This window comes from Parambassis ranga, chromosome 9 (assembly GCF_900634625.1).
Source record: "Parambassis ranga chromosome 9, fParRan2.1, whole genome shotgun sequence".
Lineage (NCBI taxonomy): Eukaryota > Metazoa > Chordata > Actinopteri > Ambassidae > Parambassis > Parambassis ranga.
Window position 1 is genome coordinate 10,711,522 of NC_041030.1, and position 25,577 is coordinate 10,737,098.

The 25,577-nt window shown below is 42.1% G+C and overlaps 1 protein-coding gene across 1 annotated transcript; it reads left to right on the forward strand.

Annotated features, from left to right (window-relative positions):
* Window positions 1-179: 179 nt before the first annotated feature.
* Window positions 180-25,380, forward strand: LOC114441157 (uncharacterized threonine-rich GPI-anchored glycoprotein PJ4664.02-like; the record flags this gene model as incomplete). Its single annotated transcript, XM_028413944.1, has 8 exons — window positions 180-17,769; window positions 17,853-17,966; window positions 18,047-18,160; window positions 19,221-19,379; window positions 19,552-19,634; window positions 23,180-23,324; window positions 23,409-23,591; window positions 23,702-25,380. Coding segments are annotated over 8 exons (18,543 nt in total), but the record flags the coding sequence as incomplete, so codon positions are not given.
* Window positions 25,381-25,577: the final 197 nt, after the last annotated feature.

Sequence of the window (25,577 nt, forward strand, 5' to 3'; positions counted from 1 at the left end):
AGTTGTGGTTACTTTGCAACAATGTGTAACAGTCAGCTCTATTTTCCTTTACATTCTCTGCAGTTGAACAGGCTGTACAGCCCACCTACTCTATACCCCATGGTGAGACGACCCTGCAGAGTGGAGATCCACTTTTGTCCCAAGCTGCTGTAACCCTCACTCCAACTGTCAGCTTTGTAAATGGTAAACAGGAGATCACATTAGGGCCACAGAGCCTGGAAGAAAAAGAAGCCAAAGGTACTCAGATTGTAACAAATGTAACAACTCTGGGAACTAGTGATGAAATAACCACAGTGTTTGATTTTAGTTGGACTGATCACCCTGACGATAGCTCCACTGTATCTACAGAGGAACCCACAGAATCACTGACCTCTACTGAAATCCCAGATGTTAGTGAATATGACCCTGATTTAATCCTAACAGGGAAGGACGGGACTCCATCACATACTACACAGACAACAGAAGTTGGCTCATCTGTCACATATACAACTCTAGTTGCTCCTACAGGAACTCCAGCTGAACCGCAGATCACCGGAACAACTAAAGAAACCCAAACAACAAAGGCTCACATGGAAACCTCTGTCAGCACCACATCTGTACCAGAGGAGGTAGGCGAGTCAGGGGCTACTCCCACATATGCAAAAAGTGACTCAGTAGTGACTCAGAAAGACAAGGTTGAGGACGAATCCCCTGTTACTTCCACAACTGAGGAGGAAACAAAGAGCACATCTACTACGCCAGTTGTTGCTGACAACACACAGTCAACAACACAGACTATGTATACTCCCTCCACTGTTGATGATGGTGGGAAAACTTTAACCTCAACAAGTGACTTACAGGACTCCACTGGGACCCAAACCCCCAAAGAATTAACTAGTCCTTCAGTGTTTAGTAGCCCAGCCTCTCCTGAACACACAGCCAAGACTGATATAACACCAGGTATACATACAGGCAGCACTGAGTCATTAGAGACAAGTCAGGGAGGGGAAACAGTCAGCCAAATACCTTCCATCTCACCTACAGAGAAAGCGGCAACTGATGTAATGTCTACACCAGAGGAGGGTTCAGGGGTCCAAACTTTTACCATGTTTACAACCAGCTCACAGTCGCTTACTTCTGCACCAACTGCAACATCATCCTCAGTTTCAATCCTTACACATACAACTGAACAAGCTCAGCAGGAGAGTGAGATTACTTCACAAACAGTCCAATCAGCAGAAACAGATAAAACACTGGGTTCTGCTGCTACACACGAGAAAAGGACACAAGATATAAAAACAACTACTTCCTCTTATGAATCCATTGCAACCACTGAATCCCCCTTGTACAGTGCTATTAAGATCATCAAGACAACTATGACCTCCTTCACTGAAATGTTCATCCAGCACCTGTCACAAAGCACATCTGTAACTACAGTATCACCTGACCAGAAAGTCGATACAAGTTCAAGTGCAGACAGAGGCATGACAGAAAAAACACCTATTTCATTGCACAGCACAGCAACTGAGGTCAGCTCTGAAGGTCCATCAACTTCATCTTCTGTGGTTAGCCCTGAGGCACTAACAGCAGTTTCACCTGATGCAGGAGCAAGTGACATAACAGAGGAGACAGAGAAAACCTCACATTCAACAGTTCCATCTGATACTCCAGTTATTAGTACCCAACCAACAGCTGAATCCATATCTTACATCACTGGATCAACTTTGAAGCCTGAAACAACCACACTTTTTATTTCCACTGATACAGAGAGCTCTGGAGATCAAATGGTGGATTTTACAAAGGAGTCATTAATTGTGTCAACCACTGTTTCCTCCATCACCAAAAAAGAGACTCCAACTGTGACAGTGCCACATGAGACTGAGCCAGCTGTTACTACATCTCAATCTACTGACAGACCAACAACAATGTCATCTGAAACACAAGAGATTACAACCACTAAGGAAGCATCAGTATCACCAGAGCAAATTTTGACATTCCCTTCAGTAGATGTTGATGTGAGCTCATTTCAACAAACAAAAGAGGCATCTGGCACACATACTGCAGCTTCCACAGCCTTTTCATTATTTAGTACAGAGAAATCAACAGCAATGCCTGGTAAGGATAAAGACCAGACTGTAAAACCTTCTGTGTCTACAATAAGTGATAAAACAGAGACATCTCCCACAATGGCTCCAATTGATACAGATGGTTCAAGTGATGAGATCATAGATATGTTTACTACAACCTCTTCTGAGACTGTTAAATCACCATCTCTGGCCTCCACAAGAGCTCAAACAAAGCAAAGCCTTGAACCATCAGTGTCTACAGTCGATGATGAGATAGTAATGGCTTCTTCAACAATGTCCCCGAGTGTGGCTTCTCTTATATCATCTACTGTTCTAGACATTGAGGATGACAGTGTCAGTAATATCTCTACAATGGTAGAGTCAATTCCTCCCTTCAGTGAATCAACCATGACACTAGAAACAGCATCACTCATCTTGACTACAGAAGCAGAGAGTTCTGGAGACAGCACTGCTAATGTTACTAAAGAATCAAGCATCACAATAACTACTGTATCATCAATTTTGACTTCAGAATCATCATCAGTCACATCAACACATAAATCTGAAACAAGTGATTCTTCAGAAGTAGCTGTTTCCACAGCTTCATCACTCTATACTACAGAGAAACCAATGCCATTATCACCTAAAACACAAGAGACTCTTACCACAAGTAAAAGTGACACATCTGTAACATCGGCAGCAGAAGGTTCTACTTCAACAACAGATGAGGACAGTTCAGTTAAGCCAACAACTGAGACTATCAGCAAAGACACTGAACGTTCTACTGTTTCGTCGTTGTTTAGAACAGAGACACCAACATCATCACCAGCTGAGGATGTGGATAAGACTGAAAAACCTTCACTCACTACCGTCACTGGTGAAACAGATAAATCTGCTGTCACTACTCCAATAGATGAAGAGGGTTCAGGAACCCAGACCCCAGATATGTTTACCACTACTTCTGTCAGAGATACATCATCTTCTGTTTACAGCACTCAGTCACCCACAACAACATCCTATAGGACAGAAATCCCATCACTTACAGACGAACCTTCCGGTCCTTCAATATATGATGAGTTACTAACAATGTCCCCAAGTGTGGATTCTCTTATATCATCTACTGATCTAGACATTGAGGATGACAGTGTCAGTAATGTCTCTACAATGGTAGAGTCCAATCCTCCCTTCAGTGGATCAACCATGAAACTAGAAACAGCATCAGTCATCTTGACTACAGAAGCAGAAAGTTCTGGAGACAGCACTGCTGATGTTACTAAAGACTCAAGCATCACAATAACTACTGTATCCTCAATTATGACTTCAGAATCAACCTCAGTAACATCAACATATATATCTGAAACAAGCCATTCTTCAGAAGCAGCTGTTCCCACAGCTTCATCCGTCTATAGTACAGAGAAACCAGCACCATTATCACCTGAAACACAAGAGACTCTTACCACAAGTAAAACTGAAACATCATCTGTAACATTGGCAGCAGAAACTTCAACAACAGATGAGGAGAGTTCAGTTGAACCAGCAACTGAGACTTCCAGCAAAGACACTGTACGTTCTTCTGTTTCCTCATTGTTTAGCACAGAGACACCAACATCTTCACCAGCTGAGGATGTGGATCAGTCTGAAAAACCTTCACTCACTCCCTTCACTGATGAAATAGATAAATCTGCTGTCACTACTTCAATAGATGAAGAGGGTTCAGGAACCCAGACCCCAGATATGTTTACCACTACTTCTGTCAGAGATACATTATCTTCTGTTTACAGCACTCAGTCACCAACAACAACATCCCATAGGACAGAAAGCCTTGAAACTGATAAGACAGAAATGACATCACTTACAGACGAACCTTCCCTTTCTCCAAAATATGATGAGATACTAACAATCTCCCCAAGTGCGGCTTCCCTTATATCATCTACTGCTCCAGACATTGAGGACACTTCACGATCTACAGTTTCCTCATTGTTTAGCACAGAGACACCAACATCATCACCAGCTGAGGATGTGGATCAGACTGAAAAACCTTCACTCACTCCCTTCACTGATGAAACAGAGAAATTTGCTGTCACTACTCCAATAGATGAAGAGGGTTCAGGAACCCAGACCCCAGATATGTTCACCACTACTTCTCCTGTCAGAGATACATCATCTTCTGTTTACAGCACTCAGTCACCAACATCAACATCCCATCAGACAAAAATGGCATCACTTACAGATGAACCTTCCAGTTCTCCAATATATGATGAGTTACTACCAATGTCCCCAAGTGTGGATTCTCTTATATCATCTACTGTTCTAGACAGTAAAGATGACAGCGTCAGTAATGTCTCTACAATGGTAGAGTCCATTCCTCCCTTCAGTGGATCAACCATGAAACTAGAAACAGCATCCGTCATCTTCACTACAGAAGCAGAGAGTTCTGGAGACAGCACTGCTGATGTTACTAAAGACTCAAGCATCACAATAACTACTGTATCCTCAATTTTGACTTCAGAATCATCCTCAGTCACATCAACACATATATCTGAAACGAGTGATTCTTCAGAAGCAGCTGTTCCCACAGCTTCATCAAGCTATAGTACAGAGAAGCCTACATCATTATCACCTGAAACACAAGAGACTCTTACCACAAGTAAAACTGACACATCATCTGTAACATCTGCAGCAGAAAGTTCTACTTCAACAACAGATGAGGAGAGCTCAGGTGAACAAACAACTGAGACTTCCAGCAAAGACACTGTACGTCCTTCTGTTTCCTCATTGTTTAGCACAGAGACACCAACATCATCACCAGCTGAGGATGTGGATCAGACTGAAAAACCTTCACTCACTCCCTTCACTGATGAAATAGATAAATATGCTGTCACTACTCCAATAGATGAAGAGGGTTCAGGAACCCAGACCCCCGCCATGTTTACAACTACTTCTCCTGTCAGAGATACACCATCATCTTCTGTTTACAGCACTCAGTCACCACCAACAACGTCCCATAGAACAGAAAGTCTTGAAACTGATAAGACAGAAATTACATCACTTACAGACAAACCTTCCCTTTCTCCAGTGTATGATGAGATACCAACAATGTCTCCAAGTGTGGATTCTCTTTTATCATCTACTGTTCCAGACATTGAGGATGACAGTGCCAGTAATGTCTCTACAATGGTAGAGTCTATTCCTCCCTTCAGTGGATCAACCATGAAACCAGACGCAGCATCAGTCATCTTGACTACAGAAGCTGAGAGTTCTGGAGACAGCACTGTTGATGTTACTAAAGACTCGAGCATCACAATAACTACTGTCTCCTCAATTTTGACTTCAGAATCAACCTCAGTAACATCAACACATATATCCGAAACAAGTGATTCTTCAGAAGCAGCTGTTCCCACAGCTTCATCACTCTTTAGTACAGAGAAACCAACATCAGTATCACCTGAAACACAAGAGAATCTTATCACAAGTAAAACTGATACATCATCTGTCATATCGGCAGCAGAAAGTTCTACTTCAACAACAGATGAGAAGAGTTCAGGTAAACCAACAACTCAGACTTCCAGCAAAGACACTGTACATTCCACAGTTTCCTCATTGTTTAGCACAGAGACACCAACATCATCACCAGCTGAGGATGTGGATCAGACTAAAAAACCTTCACTCACTCCCTTCAATGATGAAACAGATAAATCGGCTGTCACTACTCCAATAGAAGATGAGGGTTCAGGAACCCAGACCCCAGATATGTTTACAACTACTTCTCCTCTCAGAGATACATCATCTTCGGTCTACAGCTCTCAGTCACCAACAACAACGTCCCATAGAACAGAAAGCCCTGAAACTGATAAGACAGAAATGACACCACTTACAGATGAACCTTCCCTTTCTCCAAAATATGATGAGATACTAACAATGTCACTAAGTGTGGCTTCCTTTATATCATCTACTGTTTCAGACATTGAGGACACTGCACGTTCTACTGTTTCTTCATTGTTTAGCACAGAGACACCAACATCATCACCAGCTGAGGATGTGGATCAGACTGAAAAACCTTCACTCACTTCCTTTACTGATGAAACAGAGAAATCTGCTGTCATTACTCCAATAGATGAAGAGGGTTCAGGAACCCAGGTCCCAGATATATTTTCCAGTACTTCTCCAGACAGAGATGCATCATCTTCTGTTTACAGCACTCAGTCACCACCAACAACGTCCCTTAGGACAGAAATGCCATCACTTACAGACGAACCTTCCAGTCCTCCAATATATGATGAGTTACTAACAATGTCCCCAAGTGTGGATTCTCTTGTATCATCTACTCTTCTAGACATTGAGGATGACAGTGTCAGTAATGTCTCTACAATGGTAGAGTCCATTCCTCCCTTCAGTGAATCAACCATAAAACTAGAAACGGCATCCGTCATCTTCACTACAGAAGCAGAGAGTTCTGGAGACAGCACTGCTGATGGTACTAAAGACTCAAGCATCACAATAACTACTGTCTCCTCAATTTTGACTTCAGAATCATCATCAGTCACATCAACACATATATCTGAAACAAGCAATTCTTCAGAAGCAGCTGTTCCCACAGCTTCATCACTCTATAGTACAGAGAAACCAACACCATTATCACCTGGAACACAAGAGACTCTTACCACAAGTAAAACTGACACATCATCTGTCACATCAGCAGTAGAAAGTTCTACTTCAATGACAGATGAGGAGAGTTCAGTTGAACCAACAACTCAGACTTCCAGCAAAGACACTGTACATTCTACAGTTTCCTCATTGTTTAGCACAGAGACAACAACATCATCACCAGCTGAGGATGTGGATCAGACTGAAGAAACTTCACTCACTCCCTTCACTGATGAAAAAGATAAATCCGCTGTCACTACTCCAATAGACGAAGAGGGTTCAGGAACCCAGACCCCAGATATGTTTACAACTACTTCTCCTCTCAGAGATACATCATCTTCTGTTTACAGCACTCAGTCACCAACATCAACGTCCCATCAGACAAAAATGGCATCACTTACAGACGAACCTTCCAGTTCTCCAATATATGATGAGTTACTACCAATGTCCCCAAGTGTGGATTCTCTTATATCATCTACTGTTCTAGACAGTAAAGATGACAGCGTCAGTAATGTCTCTGCAATGGTAGAGTCCATTCCTCCCTTCAGTGAATCAACCATAAAACTAGAAACAGCATCCTTCATCTTCACTACAGAAGCAGAGAGTTCTGGAGACAGCTCTGCTGATGGTACTAAAGACTCAAGCATCACAATAACTACTGTCTCCTCACTTTTGACTTCAGAATCATCATCAGTCACATCAACACATATATCTGAAACAAGCAATTCTTCAGAAGCAGCTGTTCCCACAGCTTCATCACTCTATAATACAGAGAAACCAACACCATTATCACCTGAAACACAAGAGACTCTTACCACAAGTAAAACTGACACATCATCTGTCACATCAGCAGTAGAAAGTTCTACTTCAATCACAGATGAGGAGAGTTCAGTTGAACCAACAACTCAGACTTCCAGCAAAGACACTGTACGTTCTTCTGTTTCCTCATTGTTTAGCACAGAGACACCAACATCTTCACCAGCTGAGGATGTGGATCAGTCTGAAAAACCTTCACTCACTCCCTTCACTGATGAAATAGATAAATCTGCTGTCACTACTTCAATAGATGAAGAGGGTTCAGGAACCCAGACCCCAGATATGTTTACCACTACTTCTGTCAGAGATACATTATCTTCTGTTTACAGCACTCAGTCACCAACAACAACATCCCATAGGACAGAAAGCCTTGAAACTGATAAGACAGAAATGACATCACTTACAGACGAACCTTCCCTTTCTCCAAAATATGATGAGATACTAACAATCTCCCCAAGTGCGGCTTCCCTTATATCATCTACTGCTCCAGACATTGAGGACACTTCACGATCTACAGTTTCCTCATTGTTTAGCACAGAGACACCAACATCATCACCAGCTGAGGATGTGGATCAGACTGAAAAACCTTCACTCACTCCCTTCACTGATGAAAAAGAGAATTCTGCTGTCACTACTCCAATAGACGAAGAGGGTTCAGGAACCCAGGCCCCAGATATATTTTCCACTACTTCTCCTGTCAGATATACGTCATCTTCTGTTTACAGCACTCAGTCACCACCAACAACGTCCCTTAGGACAGAAATGCCATCCCTTACAGACGAACCTTCCAGTCCTCCAATATATGATGAGTTACTAACAATGTCCCCAAGTGTGGATTCTCTTGTATCATCTACTGTTCTAGACATTGAGGATGACAGTGTCAGTAATGTCTCTACAATGGTAGAGTCCATTCCTCCCTTCAGTGAATCAACCATAAAACTAGAAACAGCATCCGTCATCTTCACTACAGAAGCAGAGAGTTCTGGAGACAGCACTGCTGATGGTGCTAAAGACTCAAACATCACAATTACTACTGTCTCCTCAATTTTGACTTCAGAATCATCATCAGTCACATCAACACATATATCTGAAACAAGCAATTCTTCAGAACCAGCTGTTCCCACAGCTTCATCACTCTATAGTACAGAGAAACCAACACCATTATCACCTGAAACACAAGAGACTCTTACCACAAGTAAAACTGACACATCATCTGTCACATCAGCAGCAGAAAGTTCTACTTCAATGACAGATGAGGAGAGTTCAGTTGAACCAACAACTCAGACTTCCAGCAAAGACACTGTACGTTCTACAGTTTCCTCATTGTTTAGCACAGAGACACCAACATCATCACCAGCTGAGGATGTGGATCAGACTGAAGAAACTTCACTCACTCCCTTCACTGATGAAAAAGATAAATCCGCTGTCACTACTCCAATAGATGAAGAGGGTTCAGGAACCCAGACCCCAGATATGTTTACAACTACTTCTCCTCTCAGAGATGCATCATCTTCGGTCTACAGCTCTCAGTCACCAACAACAACGTCCCATAGAACAGAAAGCCCTGAAACTGATAAGACAGAAATGACATCACTTACAGATGAACCTTCCCTTTCTCCAAAATATGATGAGATACTAACAATGTCACTAAGTGTGGCTTCCTTTATATCATCTACTGTTTCAGACATTGAGGACACTGCACGTTCTACTGTTTCTTCATTGTTTAGCACAGAGACACCAACATCATCACCAGCTGAGGATGTGGATCAGACTGAAAAACCTTCACTCACTTCCTTTACTGATGAAACAGAGAAATCTGCTGTCATTACTCCAATAGATGAAGAGGGTTCAGGAACCCAGGTCCCAGATATATTTTCCAGTACTTCTCCAGACAGAGATACATCATCTTCTGTTTACAGCACTCAGTCACCACCAACAACGTCCCTTAGGACAGAAATGCCATCACTTACAGAAGAACCTTCCAGTCCTCCAATATATGATGAGTTACTAACAATGTCCCCAAGTGTGGATTCTCTTGTATCATCTACTGTTCTAGACATTGAGGATGACAGTGTCAGTAATGTCTCTACAATGGTAGAGTCCATTCCTCCCTTCAGTGAATCAACCATAAAACTAGAAACAGCATCCGTCATCTTCACTACAGAAGCAGAGAGTTCTGGAGACAGCACTGCTGATGGTACTAAAGACTCAAGCATCACAATAACTACTGTCTCCTCAATTTTGACTTCAGAATCATCATCAGTCACATCAACACATATATCTGAAACAAGCGATTCTTCAGAAGCAGCTGTTCCCACAGCTTCATCACTCTATAGTACAGAGAAACCAACACCATTATCACCTGAAACACAAGAGACTCTTACCACAAGTAAAACTGACACATCATCTGTCACATCAGCAGCAGAAAGTTCTACTTCAATGACAGATGAGGAGAGTTCAGTTGAACCAACAACTCAGACTTCCAGCAAAGACACTGTACGTTCTACAGTTTCCTCATTGTTTAGCACAGAGACACCAACATCATCACCAGCTGAGGATGTGGATCAGACTGAAGAAACTTCACTCACTCTCTTCACTGATGAAAAAGATAAATCGGCCATCACTACTCCAATAGATGAAGAGGGTTCAGGAACCCAGACCCCAGATATGTTTACCACTCCTTCTCTCAGAGATACATCAACTTCTGTTTACAGCACTCAGTCACCACCAACAATGTCCCAAAGAACAGAAAGCCTTGAAACTGATAAGACAGAAATGACATCACTTACAGATGAACCTTTCCTTTCTCCAAAATATGATGACATACTAACAATGTCCCCAAGCATGGCTTCCTTTATATTATCTACTGTTCCAGACATTGAGGACACTGCACGTTCTACTGTTTCCTCATTGTTTAGAACAGAGACACCAACATCATCACCAGCTAAGGATGTGGATCAGACTGGAAAACCTTCACTCACTCCCTTTACTGATGAAACAGAGAATTCTGCTGTCACTACTCCAATAGACGAAGAGGGTTCAGGAACCCAGGCCCCAGATATAATTTCCACTCCTTCTCCTGTCAGAGATAAATCATCTTCTGTTTACAGCTCTCAGTCACCAACAACAACGTCCCATAGAAAAGAAAGCCTTGAAACTGATAAGACAGAAATGACATCACTTACAGACGAACCTTCCCTTTCTCCAAAATATGATGAGATACTAACAATGTCCCCAAGTGTGGCTTCCCTTATATCATCTACTGTTTCATATATTGAGGACACTGCACGTTCTACAGTTTCCTCATTGTTTAGCACAGAGACACCAACATCATCACCAGCTGAGGATGTGGATCAGACTGAAAAACCTTCACTCACTTCCTTTACTGATGAAACAGAGAAATCTGCTGTTACTACTCCAATAGACGAAGAGGGTTCAGGAACCCAGGCCCCAGATATATTTTCCACTACTTCTCCTGTCAGAGATACATCATCTTCTGTTTACAGCACTCAGTCACCACCAACAACGTCCCTTATGACAGAAATGCCATCACTTACAGACGAAACTTCCAGTCCTCCAATGTATGATGAGTTACTAACAATGTCCCCAAGTGTGTATTCTCTTGTATCATCTACTGTTCTAGACATTGAGGATGACAGTGTCAGTAATGTCTCTACAATGGTAGAGTCCATTCCTCCCTTCGGTCAGTCAACCATAAAACTAGAAACAGCATCCGTCATCTTCACTACAGAAGCAGAGAGTTCTGGAGACAGCACTGCTGATGGTACTAAAGACTCAAGCATCACAATAACTACTGTCTCCTCAATTTTGACTTCAGAATCATCATCAGTCACATCAACACATATATCTGAAACAAGCAATTCTTCAGAAGCAGCTGTTCCCACAGGGTCATCACTCTATAGTACAGAGAAACCAACACCATTATCACCTGAAACACAAGAGACTCTTACCACAAGTAAAACTGACACATCATCTGTCACATCAGCAGCAGAAAGTTCTACTTCAATGACAGATGAGGAGAGTTCAGTTGAACCAACAACTCAGACTTCCAGCAAAGACACTGTACGTTCTACAGTTTCCTCATTGTTTAGCACAGAGACACCAACATCATCACCAGCTGAGGATGTGGATCAGACTGAAGAAACTTCACTCACTCCCTTCACTGATGAAAAAGAAAAATCGGCCGTCACTACTCCAATAGATGAAGAGGGTTCAGGAACCCAGACCCCAGATATGTTTACCACGACTTCTCCTGTCAGAGATACATCAACTTCTGTTTACAGCACTCAGTCACCACCAACAATGTCCCTTAGGACAGAAACAGCATCCGTCATCTTCACTACAGAAGCAGAGAGTTCTGGAGACAGCACTGCTGATGTTACTAAAGACTCAAGCATCACAATAACTACTGTCTCATCAGTCACATCAACACATATATCTGAAACAAGCGATTCTTCAGAAGCAGCTGTTCCCACAGCTTCATCACTCTATAGTACAGAGAAACCAACACCATTATCACCTGAAACACAAGAGACTCTTACCACAAGTAAAAGTGACAAAAGTTCATTTACAGCAGAGGAAGCTTTTAGTTTGCTAACAACAGAAGAGAGTTCAGGTGAACCGATAACTGAGATTTTCAGCAAAGACACTGTACGTCCTACAGGTTCCTCATTGTTTAGTACAGAGAAGTCAACAGCACTTCCAGTGGAGGATCACAATCTGACTGAAAAAGCTTCAGTCTCTGCCATTACAGATTTGGATCACAGCTTTACAACACATATTGTCACCTCCACTCTAACTCCAACAACCGTGGTGTCACTCAGTGATGTCTCTGTGCCAGGAACTACAGCTGCCACAGCTTTGCAGTCAACTCTGGGGAGCACAGTGCATAAAGAGGGCTCTGGAGACCAAACTTCTGTCATGTTTACTAAGACCTCTGCTGTGACATCTTCTTCTGTTGTCAGCACACTATCCTCAAGTGTAACACCCTCAGTAGAGACAGAAGAGGAGGTGGACTACAGCATCAGCCCAGAATTTACATTTGTTGAATCTTTACCTACCTTTGAAAGAACAACTAACAAGCCTACCACCACCCCTTTTACCACATCATTATTCATAGAGGAAGAGGGCTCAACTGATCTTGCTACTTCTCCCATGTTGAGCACAATGACACCAGAAACAGATGAAACAACAGTTACGCCTACCATAGTGTCTTCAATGATTAGTACAGCAAGGCTAGTATCAACACCAGCATCACCTGTATCTGAAACAACAGAGGTGGTAAGATCTGATGTAACCACGGCTTCCTCCCTCTTCAGTACTGAGAAAACAACTTCAATGGTGCCAAGTGCTTCCAGCCAATCTCAGAGCAAGTACACATTCTCTACAGCAACAGCTGAAAGCCAGATTGCTTTGAGTCAGAGCACATCACAGCCTGGTGTTGAATCATCAACCAAGTCCTCATCTGAGTACATGACAGGCACTACCCAATTTTCTACCACAAGTGAAGCAGTGACATCACCTGTGTCTGATTCAGAAAGTGGTGATTTTACTGAAGCTGATTTATCAGGGGATGACACATCTACATACACAGATGAAACTCCCATAGTAACACAAACAGCAACAGAGCACCCTTTTGTAGAAACAACAACTCTAACAGTTACATCTATGTATGTTGAAAAAGAAAGAGAATTTACAGCTCCAGCAAGTCCATTTACACTTTTGACCTCTCAGCCCATGGCAATTCCCAGTGTCACTACATCAAAAGTAACCTCGACCTATATTGACATAGAGTTTTCTGGTGATGATTTAGAGTCAAGTCAGGATGGCTCTGGTGCAGAGGTGTTCACTGAGACTACTACTAAGCGTCGGACTGAATTTACTGTGGCAACAGATGAGACTGAAATTGATGACTCTTCCTCCACTACACAGCCTACCAAAGAGGATAGTTCAAGTGACCATGCCCCTCATGTGCCGACTAAAGTGGATATTTCATTATCAACCACAAAGAAACCAAGTGCTACAACAGCAGCAGCTCATGAAAGTTCATCTGTACATAGCACAAAGCAAACGGCCTCTTCCCTATTTAGCACAGAGAAACCTAAAACAACAATATTGCTTGAAAGTGGAACATCTGATACGCCAACATCTAAAGTGCCTGCAGTTTCATCTCTCTACAGCACTAAGAAACCATACACAACAACATATGCCCAGTCCACCAACATATCTCTGTCAACAACTGTTACATCAAGTCCAGATTTTACTTTCATAGAGGGAGAGGGTTCTGGGGACCAAATCACCTCAAAGCCACCATTGATAGAAACTGTGACATTTGGAGAAGCAGCAGGTGAAACTGCAACTTTTGTTTCAGTCACACCAACCTCTGATGAACAGGTTTCCTCACATGAGGGTGAAATTACTCCGGATATAGGAAGTACTGTCACTTCAGCAGCAACAGAGCTACCTGCTTCAAGCACTGTGAAAGACGATTTCACTGTGGCTGAGCACATCACACAACCATCATCATCAACAGTTACTACATCCCATACATCTGAACCATCAGTAAGTGATCAAACTGGTGGTGATGTCACCACCGTACGCCCTACCAGTGAACGTAAGCAAGATAAATTTTCACCAACATCCACGTCAATTCCCACCATTGTATATCACAGCATAACAGACCAACAGGTTGTTATTGTTACTCCCAGTAGTATTCAAGCCAAGACTGACCTAACTGAACTAACACCTACCATGGTCCTGCATGTATCTAAACCATCAGCCAGCACATCTATCATATTCACAGAGGAAGTAAAAGATGAAGATAAAATGTTCTCTTCAGTTACAGACAGTACAAGGGAGCACAGCCCCACCCCTGAGCTTATCACTAAAGATGATACAATCATTGATGCTGATACTGTCTCTGAAATTCCCTCTTCCTCATTTTACCCAACCATCCAGACAGAGGAAGCTGGAGGTATTACAGCAATTACACTGACACAAGCGCTGGATGTAACAGAAGAACCAGAGGGTTCAGGGACTGTTGGTTTCACTGTCTTTACTGCTACGCCAACATCAGCCACTTATTCGTCATTAACCTCAACATCTTCAGCAGATTCACTATCCACTTCAAAACCAGTTCTTTCAGAATATACTTCTACATCCAGTGAAGGAACCATGTCACCACAAGGCACTCCAGCTTCTACTGTGCCAACAATGTCAAGCTCAGCTACTGATAAAGTCATTGAGATTTCAACCTCCTCCACTTTTGTGCTTTCACAAACCTCAACCGAATCACTAGAATCTGTTACTGCAGTGTCCAGTGAGGAATATATGGTCAGCACATCTGAAAAAGAAAAACCCACAACCTCATCGCCCACAATCTTAACAGCAACAGGTCATAGTACAACTGATGAGAGCATACGTTTATCCATTTTAACACAAACCACTGGACCTTCAGTCACAGTCACACCCTTCACAGCAACAGCCTCCACTGAACTTAGCACAGTCAAACCCAAAGATGAATCTTCACTGTCAATATCAACATCCTCTGTAAAATCTACAGCTTCTTCTCTCTTTAGTACTGAAAAATCAACTGGAACTCTACCTGGGAGCACTTTGACGCCGTTCTTTAGCACATCTGTCACTCCCTTTTCAGGTATTACTGATACTTCCACAATTGTGGAGGCTGAACCAGTGACACTGTCAATTAGTTCACCTAAACCAAGGGTTGCTTCCAGTCTTTATAGCACTACGAAGCCTATTGTTACATCCACAGCAACATTATCTCAACCCTCTCACACTGATACATTGTTAGTGTCAAGCATCACAGATGTTGCAGATATGGAAGGTTCTGGAGATGAGATCTCAGGTACCACAACTGTGCCATACAAAGCTGAGAGCGCAAAGACTGTAGACACTCCAGTATCCCCTCTGTCCAGCACGGAAGAAGCCACCACAAACACGCAAATGGATGAACATCCAACTACAGAGAGTGAAATAATTGCATCATCTGTCACATTAGCTAGCACTGGAAGAATTTCAACCCCAGCACACAAAGAGACCACCTCTATGTCTACACAATCCCCTTCCACATCCACAGTGTCCTCTCTACTGACTCCGGAATTTGATGTCACAGTTCAGTTTGTCACCACTTTTGTTCCAGAACCAGATACAACACAACCTGAGTCATTCTTTCAGCAGGCCAGGTCTGAGACCACGTTTACTCATCATTCCCACACTGATATATCTTCTGAGAAAATTCTATTGGCCACAACCAGCCCAATCTTGCCAAGTGAAGCTGGTGATTTAAGTCCGTGGATAAAAGTTACAATTACATCACAGGAAGGTAGCACACCTGAAGAACCAACACAGTCACCTGTGACCAAAGAAGTTTTAGCTGGCTCTGAAGGTGGCACAGAGACAGACAGTGAAGAAACGTCTACTTCACCTCTGAGGGGGACTGAGACAGAGCCTCCTGTGATTGGAAGCACAACCCCAAATCTCACACCTGAAATATCTACCAAACCAGAAGAAGAAACTTGGTCTGTTGAGACAACATCTCCTGTAGCCTCAAGCTCAGTGGAAACATCAACAGTGAGTTTAAGTGAACAAACGTCCATTTCAGAGCAAACAGAAATGACTCCATACACAAATGTGTCTTCACTGTTAACGTCAGAAAATATATTAGTGGCTTCCCCCTCATATGCTACTGACCAAGAGACATCAGCCAAAATGATAGCAACACCTTCTCCCCCCTCTACTGAGCTGACAACTGCAGCGTCACTTAAGACAGACACCTCAGCAGTGAGCGAAAACATCTCTGTATCAACAGAAAAAAGTGTCTTCATTTCTACAGAAGAGGAAGGTTCAGGTATCTTTGATTCTAGCGCCATCACTACCACAAGTACTGTTACCACAAATGTTGTTACTAGCACTTTGCCATCTCAGATAACAAGCACCCAAACAGACAAGCTAGACTCATCTACATCTGAGGAAACCTCAGATGAGACCTTCATCACCAAAACTTATGGAACACAGTCTGCTGCTATGACGACCTCTGCTGAGTCACCAACAGCATTAACCTCTCTTCTATCAGCGGCAACAGATTCTGAAAGTGAGGAGATTCAAACAGCTGATCTAACAAGCATGCATCGACCCACTGTTGTTACACAGGGTGCAGACGTCTCTAGAAGCTCAGAGACAGAAGTACCATCAAAGCATGATGTTGTGGTCCAATTTGTCACAACTATTTCACCTGTAGAACCCTTCACAACTCCCAAGGAGCTATTTGAACAAGTCAAGTCAGATATCACATTAACACACCGCCCTGATATTCCCTCTCAGGATATATCACTGACCACATCTCACCCTATGTCTGCAAAACATGAAACAAGCCAGAAAACTGATAACCCAGCTATTGATGAGATCTCCAGTGGTACACCTTCTACTGTGTACAATAATGACTATGAATCACCCCCAGATTATGATGCAATGAATCGCAACATACTCGAATCACCTTCTACACTCAATGACACTACAATACTACAACCAGTTTCTGAAAGTTCTAAGGGTACACTTCATGACCAAAAGGACAGTCTTCCAGAAAAAAAGACAACCGAGCCACCTGTCGTAGGAGCAGCTATTACAATCATGACATCAACTCCCATCACTGCAGCATCTGTCTCTAGTTTTGAGAGTAGGTCAGAAAGCGGCTCAGAAGAAAGCATGAGCATGGCAAGTACTGTTATTGTGGATGGGAATAAAGTGGAGAACTTTACCACTGAGCCGTCCATGTTTAGGACTGTGGCTGAAAGTGAGTCTGGAAGTTCTGAGAGTGCATCTGCCAGTTCTGAGAGTCCTTCTAGCGAGTTAATGACTACAGCAACACCAAGTATTAAGAGCATGGAACAGCAAACTCTGTCTCTTGATGAAATCCAGACTGTGTTCAAGGCAGAAACTACCACAACTCCAAAGATGGATTCTGTTAGTTTGGAGGGCACCTCTGGAACAGAGGAAGTTACAAGAAGCAGTGCAGAGTTCACAACCATGTCGCCATCTCACACACAAAGCCACACGGTGGTTGTCACACCCACAGCCGATTATGAGGACCTGGAAGCTGACTTGACTGCACCTCCATCACTCATTGAAGGAGAACCACCTATAAAAGGAGAGGAAATAACTGCTCAGCCTGATATAGGCCTTGATTTGGCACACACCGTTGTTGGAGAGACTGTTGAAATTCCAGGTATGGCTTTCTTTAAATTGTAGCTAAAATGTCAGATTATAGAATACAATTTAACTTTAGCTTTTACTTCATTCTCTCAACAGGAATTTACACATGTACAGAGGATGTTTGTCAGAATGGAGGAACCTGCTACAAGAGTGGCAGCACCTACACATGCAGCTGTGCTCCAGGTTATACCGGGGATAGATGTGAAACAGGTAGGCAATTCCACATTCATCTGTGAAGCAAAAATAAGGTTTTATGCTCATTTCATTAATTACGTCTTTCTCTTATCAAGATATTGATGAGTGTCAGTCAAACCCTTGTCGCAATGGAGGCACATGTGTTGATGGGCTAGCTTCCTTCACTTGTGTGTGCCTCCCAAGTTACTCTGGGCTGTACTGTGAGGAGGGTAAGTTTAAATTTAAGTGATTTTTCCTCCTAAATTATGTTTTTGTGTTTTGTTTTGGATTAATTTGACAGTTCCAATTATTGACCTAAACTGTCTACAACATGATAGAACAAACAATCTTTTATTTTAGACACTGAATGTAATCATCTGAGTCTGTGTGTAAACCAGAAAAAAACAAGTGATTCAAATGTTGGGCAAACTAGGGGAATATAATCAAGCCATACATAGCGGGGTTATTGTCTTAGATTTAGTATTTTTATCTCACCACAATCACTTTTTATGTCTCCTTTTAATGTTGCCTGGAGGTCCACTGTGCCTAACATAACTTTAAGCTCCCTTATTTTCTACGTGTTTCAGACAGTTGACATGCTGTATCTCAGACAATTACCTAAAGTCAAGCCAGTGCAAGTCTGTCACTCCATATATGGAGCGACAATTAGTCTATGAGTTACTCTGATCAATTAGACAAAGCCTTTCTGTAATAAAGTGGAAGAATTTGATTTCACCCCTTTTTTTAGTTTTTTTGTTGCATCCTATCACCATACTAAGTATGCTAAGCCCAGGGCATCCTATGTACTCTATGACTGAATTCTCTTGACCGGTGTCTACACCCAAAATTCTGTCAGGCTCACTCATCAGTGATTCCCACCCAGACTGTGTACTCAGACACAGCTGCTGTCTGAGTAAGTTTTGCCAAAAGAAAGAAAGAAAAAAGTTACTTGAAGAGAAAACAACCCAGACACATACACACACCCACAGGCTATGTTAGTTTGAATCTTAATTTACTCAGTTACTCATTCTTTACTCTGAATTCTTGTGATGTTTGGTGTATTTGTCTTGTATAGACAGTAGTCAGAGATAACAGATGCCCTCAAAGACCCAGTACACTTAGGTTTTAAACGTGCTGTAGATTCAGCAGATCAGAAAAATGTCAAGCGCTATAAGGTGGGTTAGATACATGGATGGTAGCTGCAGCTAAAAGTGATCCTGTGTTTGAAATATTTCATGTCTGGTTTCTTTACGTGTGTGCCTCATTTCTTTTCATTCTTTCCTCTATCAGATACAGAAACATGTGACTATGGTTGGCACAAGTTCCAGGGCCACTGCTACAGGTACTTCCCCCAGAGGAGAAACTGGGACACAGCAGAGAGAGAGTGCCGCATTCAGGGGGCTCACCTTGCCAGTATCCTGTCCCACGAGGAGCAACAATTTGTCAACCGTAAGTTAAAGACTGCATTCGTAGATAATCAGTAACAACTACAGAAACATCCAGTCAATGCAGGGAAATGTCCCCACTATCTCTCTTCTTGCACTTTCTCTAACCACACAGTCCTAAAAAGGTCATATGGCTAAATAGAAACTCATCTGCTGTGTTTCACTCTGCATGGCAGGTCTTGGACAGGACTACCAATGGATCGGTCTGAATGATAAGATGTTTGACAGCGACTTCCGCTGGACTGATGGCAGCCCTATGGTAAGATAAGTTGTTCTTTCGCATATTTCTGTCTTAACCAACATGGCACAGAGACAGTATAAATATTTGAAAGTGATGCTGGTAACAGATACAGTCATCTAGGGAGAGTCGCTTTTTTTAGGGTGCCACAGTGACTTTCTCATGACGCACTCTGCCTAATATCGCTACACCCTGGTGCTCTGGTAATAAATCTGATGTACAAAAAGCTGTAAGGCTTTTAAACCTTTTAATGAGGATGAGCTCAGTTTAACAAAAAAAAACAGTAGCTGCAACAATGGTTGTTAAAGAGCAAGCGAAGAAGAAAAATGCACACTGTCCATAAATACAGTGTTTATAAAACAGAATACTGTAGTGGTTGTAGCTGTGGAAGATCCTCCTACACTAGACAGAAAAGTGGCTAATTGCAGTGTGCATCTGCATTGTACAGACTGATGTCCTCACTTCAAAGTTGATCCTCTAGGACCAGAGATAGACAGGAAGCATAAAGACAGCCTGGGGGGGTTAGAAGATAAGCACAGGCCTCCTGTGGAGGCTGTTGCTCAGCTGAGAGATCGAGGGGTGATGAGGGTGTGAGTGACACTGTGTAGCAAGGAGTTTGGCAGGCGTAGACAGGTATTGTCCCTCTTCATCCCCCGACACTCATTTGAGGGCCCAGGCAGCAGGCAGCAACCTGGGGGAAGGGACAACAAACAGGGAGCCACACAGATGGACAGCACCTGTGCTCAGCTGCAGACAGAAAAAAACTGGATAGAAACAGCCCAGGGGGTCTGGGTGGGTGGTCACCTCCAGTGGACTCAAATGTGATAAATAGGACTTTATATATATTATATATATTTAGAACTGTTTACAACTGTAAAATAATAAAATAGATCAACTGTTGCAGGATTTTGTTTACTATTGAAGTCTGTAAACAAAAGATCTGAAACGTCTGTGTACGGTAGGTTATTTATTAAATTTCCAAGGAAAGACACAAACCGCAAGGAGGAGCCTGTCTTCCAAAGAGGAACTAATGTGTCACTCTTTTACATACTAAAACAAATAATCCTATCACAAACCATTAAGGTTATCAGACCTCTTAGACAGTATGTCACATACATTACAATTCCCCCATTATTCAATAATCAACAAACAAAAATCTCTGGAAAATGTATATAGCAACTAGCGTGGTTACTAGACCCAGCTGTAATTTAGCATAACGCCACCACAAATTGGATACATACAAATTTAGTGGGTTGGCATGGATTAGCCATGGGTGGTCAAGGTGTTGGATTGCCTGTTAAACGCTAGGTTTTTATTGTGGTCAGGCTAGCAGGTGTTGTGGTTTTGTTTGAATCAGTTACAGATGAGAAAGCAATGAAATTAGCTTGGATGAACATATAGAGGGTTGTGCCTCGCAGGCCACAAAGGCCACACAAAGGGGTGTCTGAGGAGATGCTTTGATCTGCGTTCCATCCTTGTCCAATGTTAGTACAGAGAGCGTGTAATTACGTAAATTAGCAGTATATGCACATATGTACCAGCAGTGGGTGCAACAGGTGTAAGACTGTTAGTAGCAGTGTGTTTTCAGTGGGGTGTGAGCTGAAAGCACTTCTTCTTTGCGAGCATATGTGTTGTGTGTGTGGCCTGATCCCTGCCAGCTACACCGCTGCAGTAGGGAGCACCCCTGTGTATTGGGAAGGAAAGTCCCACTGCAGCCTATAGCAGGGTGAGGGTGGTGTATTGCATCTACAGTCTTTCTTGGCAGTGGCAGCCTTATCTCTTGCCCTTGACTGCTGTTGGGCATGCACAGAATGGCAGTGCAGTTCAGCCAGACAGACTTTATGTGGAACGTCGCACACCTGGCACACACCTCTGGTTACTCTGCAGGAAAGCACTGCAAAGGCCTTGACAATCTCACTTTGTTTGCTGCGGGTGCCATGGGACACTGGAGTGAATATTGGTGGTTGCTGTGTGTCTGAGCTGTTGGATGGACCGGCTTCTCCATCCCAAAGCTCTTTGGGCAGTGAGGGTGGTGTTGGTGAAAAATCTGGATCAGGTCCTCGGGCTGGCCTGTGGCAGGCTTGGTAGGAGCTGAGGTTTGGATTCACATCCAGGTTCATCCCCTGCAATTCACACACAGGATAGACAGGACAAACTGGACAGTACGGAGTAGGTGCAGTCGGTGTTTCTGTTTTTGAATGAAGTGCAGTGTAAGTGTTTGTGTGCCTCTACTGTGTGTGTGTGTGTGATTCACTTTGCAGTTCTTTCAGCAGACTAAGACTTTGCTAAACATATTCTCGGCCCCCCAAGTCCTTCCCTTTAATCTTATTTTTCTTTTTTTTAATTTATTTAACTCTTTTTGTATTGTTTTGCTTGTTTGTTTGTTTTAATCTCTTGAGCTCTTGTATGTATTTATTTACTTACTGACAACCACAATTGGACCCTCAGGGAATGCAGATTCTTTACCCTGAGGCAACCTCTTGAGTGTACACTCTTTCTTACAAGAGTGGGGGTGACCTTCGTTCACACTACAAGGACAGTAAAAGGTTAAGCCTCCAGGGTGATTAAGTAGACTGCCTGTGGCTGTTTGTGTGTAGGTGGGCGATTAAAGTTTGATTATTTTGAAGAGAATGCAGGCCTGCTGAGCAGTTGCTAGTTCAGCCATTTGTTAAACTGAAGTGAGCAGAGCAGGAAGTCAGTGAATGTTTGTTAGTCCTAATGACAGACTAGCAGAGCCTCCAGGCATGATTGGAGGTGTAGAGGGGGTTACAGCTTTGAAGAAAACGTTTGAACCTAAAATGTGCTGAGAGACTGCAGGTAGCACCGATCTGAGCCTGAACGCCCTCCAGCATTACAGCTGTGTGTATACTGTACGAATGTGTAAATGTACATCTGTGTGCGTGGAATTTTACTCTTGTGGAATTACATGTGTAATGCTAGATACAGACAGTGTGACTTGTCTGAAACACACACTTCTTGAACACCAACATGGGGTACTATGTTTCTACCCGCTGTTAGGTTGCCATACATTGCAGATGATTTAATGTGTAGAACTGTAAGATAGCAGGCTGATGGCATTGTGTAGACATCTATGTCTTGTGTTAGTCACACAGTCTGGGTCTGTCTTGATTTATGATGAGTTCATGTTTCTGATTTTAAGAAAGACACAGTTGCTCCCTCTTGTGGACATTAAATAAAACACTGTGCTGGATGACTGCTGCCCATCATAGACTCTTGACTTGGCAGGATGTCAATGCACATTTATCTGTGTACTTTTACATGAGTATTTTTGCAGTATTTCCATTCCACAGTATTTCAGAGGGAAATCTGCACTTTTATATTACACTACAATTATCAGTTATCAGTTTTTTCTGTGTGGCTGAAGTATTTATTATATTTTTCTGGCAGTAAAAGTTTCTGCCACTGATTTAGTGTCATGTTAGAATTTTTATCAAGCAGTCTTTACATTTTCATTTGCTGCTACTCTTGGTGTTACAATGAAAACAATTCTAAACATCCCTCAAAGGACACATTATAGTGACAGACACTCTCTGCTTTAATTTCAGCAATATGAAAACTGGCGGCCCAACCAGCCTGACAGCTTCTTCTCTTCTGGCGAGGACTGCGTAGTGATGATTTGGCATGAGGACGGCCAGTGGAACGATGTACCTTGCAATTATCACCTCACCTACACCTGCAAGAAGGGCACAGGTAAAAGAAAACCTCTGAATTAACTCAACCATCAGGTGTTCATGTAGGAGGAGATTCTCATTTGCATGTTTTGTTCTTTCTTAGTTGCCTGTAGTCAGCCTCCTCTGGTGGAGAATGCACGCACCTTTGGTAAGAGGAGGGAGAGGTACGAGATTAACTCACTGGTGAGATACCAGTGCCGAACTGGCTTTATTCAGAGGCACCTCCCAACCATCCGTTGTCGTGGGGATGGACATTGGGATATCCCTAAGATTATCTGCATGAGTCGTAAGTATTTGAAGTATCTTAATCCACATGCAATGCTTTAGATGTAGTTTGAGATCTTGACAAACAAAGCAGCAGTTTTTTAGAGCTAAAATGTGATTTCTCTTTGACAGCATCAAACTATCAAAGGACCTTTATGAGAAGACATCAACACAACAGTCTGTACAGCATCAACAACTTCAAAAAATGGCAGGGTGAAGCCTTCCGCATTCACCAACAGCGCTACCGTGGAAGGAGAGACAGAACTGAACATAAGAGGAGACAGTGATTGCCATGGCACTGTTTCCCTGAGACAAGAACCCACATCTGATGCTTGTGTGAAAAGAGCAATGATGGTGGGGGAGCACAACAGAAAACGAATCAAAGAACCTGCAGTTTTCTTGCATTAAGGAGGACAATGGAATCATATGAAGTGCCTTTAATAGAGATGTTCATATGTGACTTTTCTTACAGAGGGGCACTGTTTCTAATGCTAATATGGATTCAAAAAACTTTCAGCTGGCTCCTGGAAAAAAATATCCTCATCATATTTTTTTTAAACTGCAGAAGTTTTTTCTTTGTCCTCAGTTTAGCAAAAAACACATCCATAGCTGTTGTCTGATGCCTTTGTACACCAATTTTGCTATTTAAAATCAGTGCAAGTGTTCCTTACTCATAAAAAGAAAGCTGTTGTGAAATTATAGCGCTTATGTTGCCGTGCCAGACTTCCATTTAATGTATGCACATGCATATATTGAAGTCCTTATTTTTTTTTTTGGTGCCAAGAGAACACAAAGGAAACATGCAAAGGATTGTACTTTACATTAGTTGAATATTTTATAAGCATAGAACCCTTCTCACATCTTTAAACCTGACGCAATACAGCCAAGATATCCAGCTGGAGACTTTCTCTGCGGTGGCAGCTTTTTAAAAAAGTTAAAAAAAAGAAAGAAAAAAACACGTCATTCCTCCAGCTTTCATGAGATGTAGTCAATGTGTTTATAGAGAGATTTCTACACAGAGCGACTTTAATATAGTACTAATATTTCTTTTGTATCATACAATTTTAACATGAAAGACTGCTCTTATTGACAAAGCCTTTATCCAGAGCTGGACACTGATGTCCATCAGTTAATGAAAGAAGGGAAGTGTGGCTCATTGTGTTTTCTGCTCAGTTATGATCTGTGCATATAGACACTGTGACATGTTTACAGTAACTGTACAGTAACCACACGACAGAGTTTTGCTCTCATCTGTTGTTCTTGTGCTGTAATGAGCTTGTGTTAGTTTTCTGACTAGTGCTTTTCTTCACTCTGTTATATTGTCAATTGAAATTCAGCCATTGAGAGAATGTATTTTGTGAAACTCTTAAGAAGACTTGAACGTTAACAGCTGTTTAGGCAGATATGCATATAATTTATTTTCAAGCTGCTGCTCTTGATTCTCCTTACACTGACAGGTGAAATATGATGCTGTCACTTGGCTCAGCAGTGCTCTTCATATGTTTTTTTTACTGCATGTTTAACAGGAGACCAGCCACATTCACATACTGTCTAAATGGGATGCATTGAAGATGAAAATTATTCAGAAATATGATGGATATACAGCTCTTTTTTTTACATCTTTAATGCACATCAGCAATAATTTGCAACTGAATTTTTGTATGTGGATGGTTACATGTTTCTCCAATTGGGAAATGTTACTTTGTTGTGTCTGCCTGTGAATGTCTCTGCGTGTGTTTCAGCCTTTATGTGCACATAATATCATTTTATATTTATAACAGTTTTAATTTTATTATTTTACAATGTGAATGTCTGGGATGTTTGTTTTTTTTTAATTTTTTTTTTAAAGATCAAACTGTTTTTTTCCCCTGTTATAAGTCACCAAAGAAATAAAATAAACATATGTATATTATATAATTACAACATTTCAACATTTAGACTTGTTTGGTAAAAAATATTCTGATGCATTTTGTACGGAGTGAGCAGTGTGGCAGGTTCACCAGCAGGT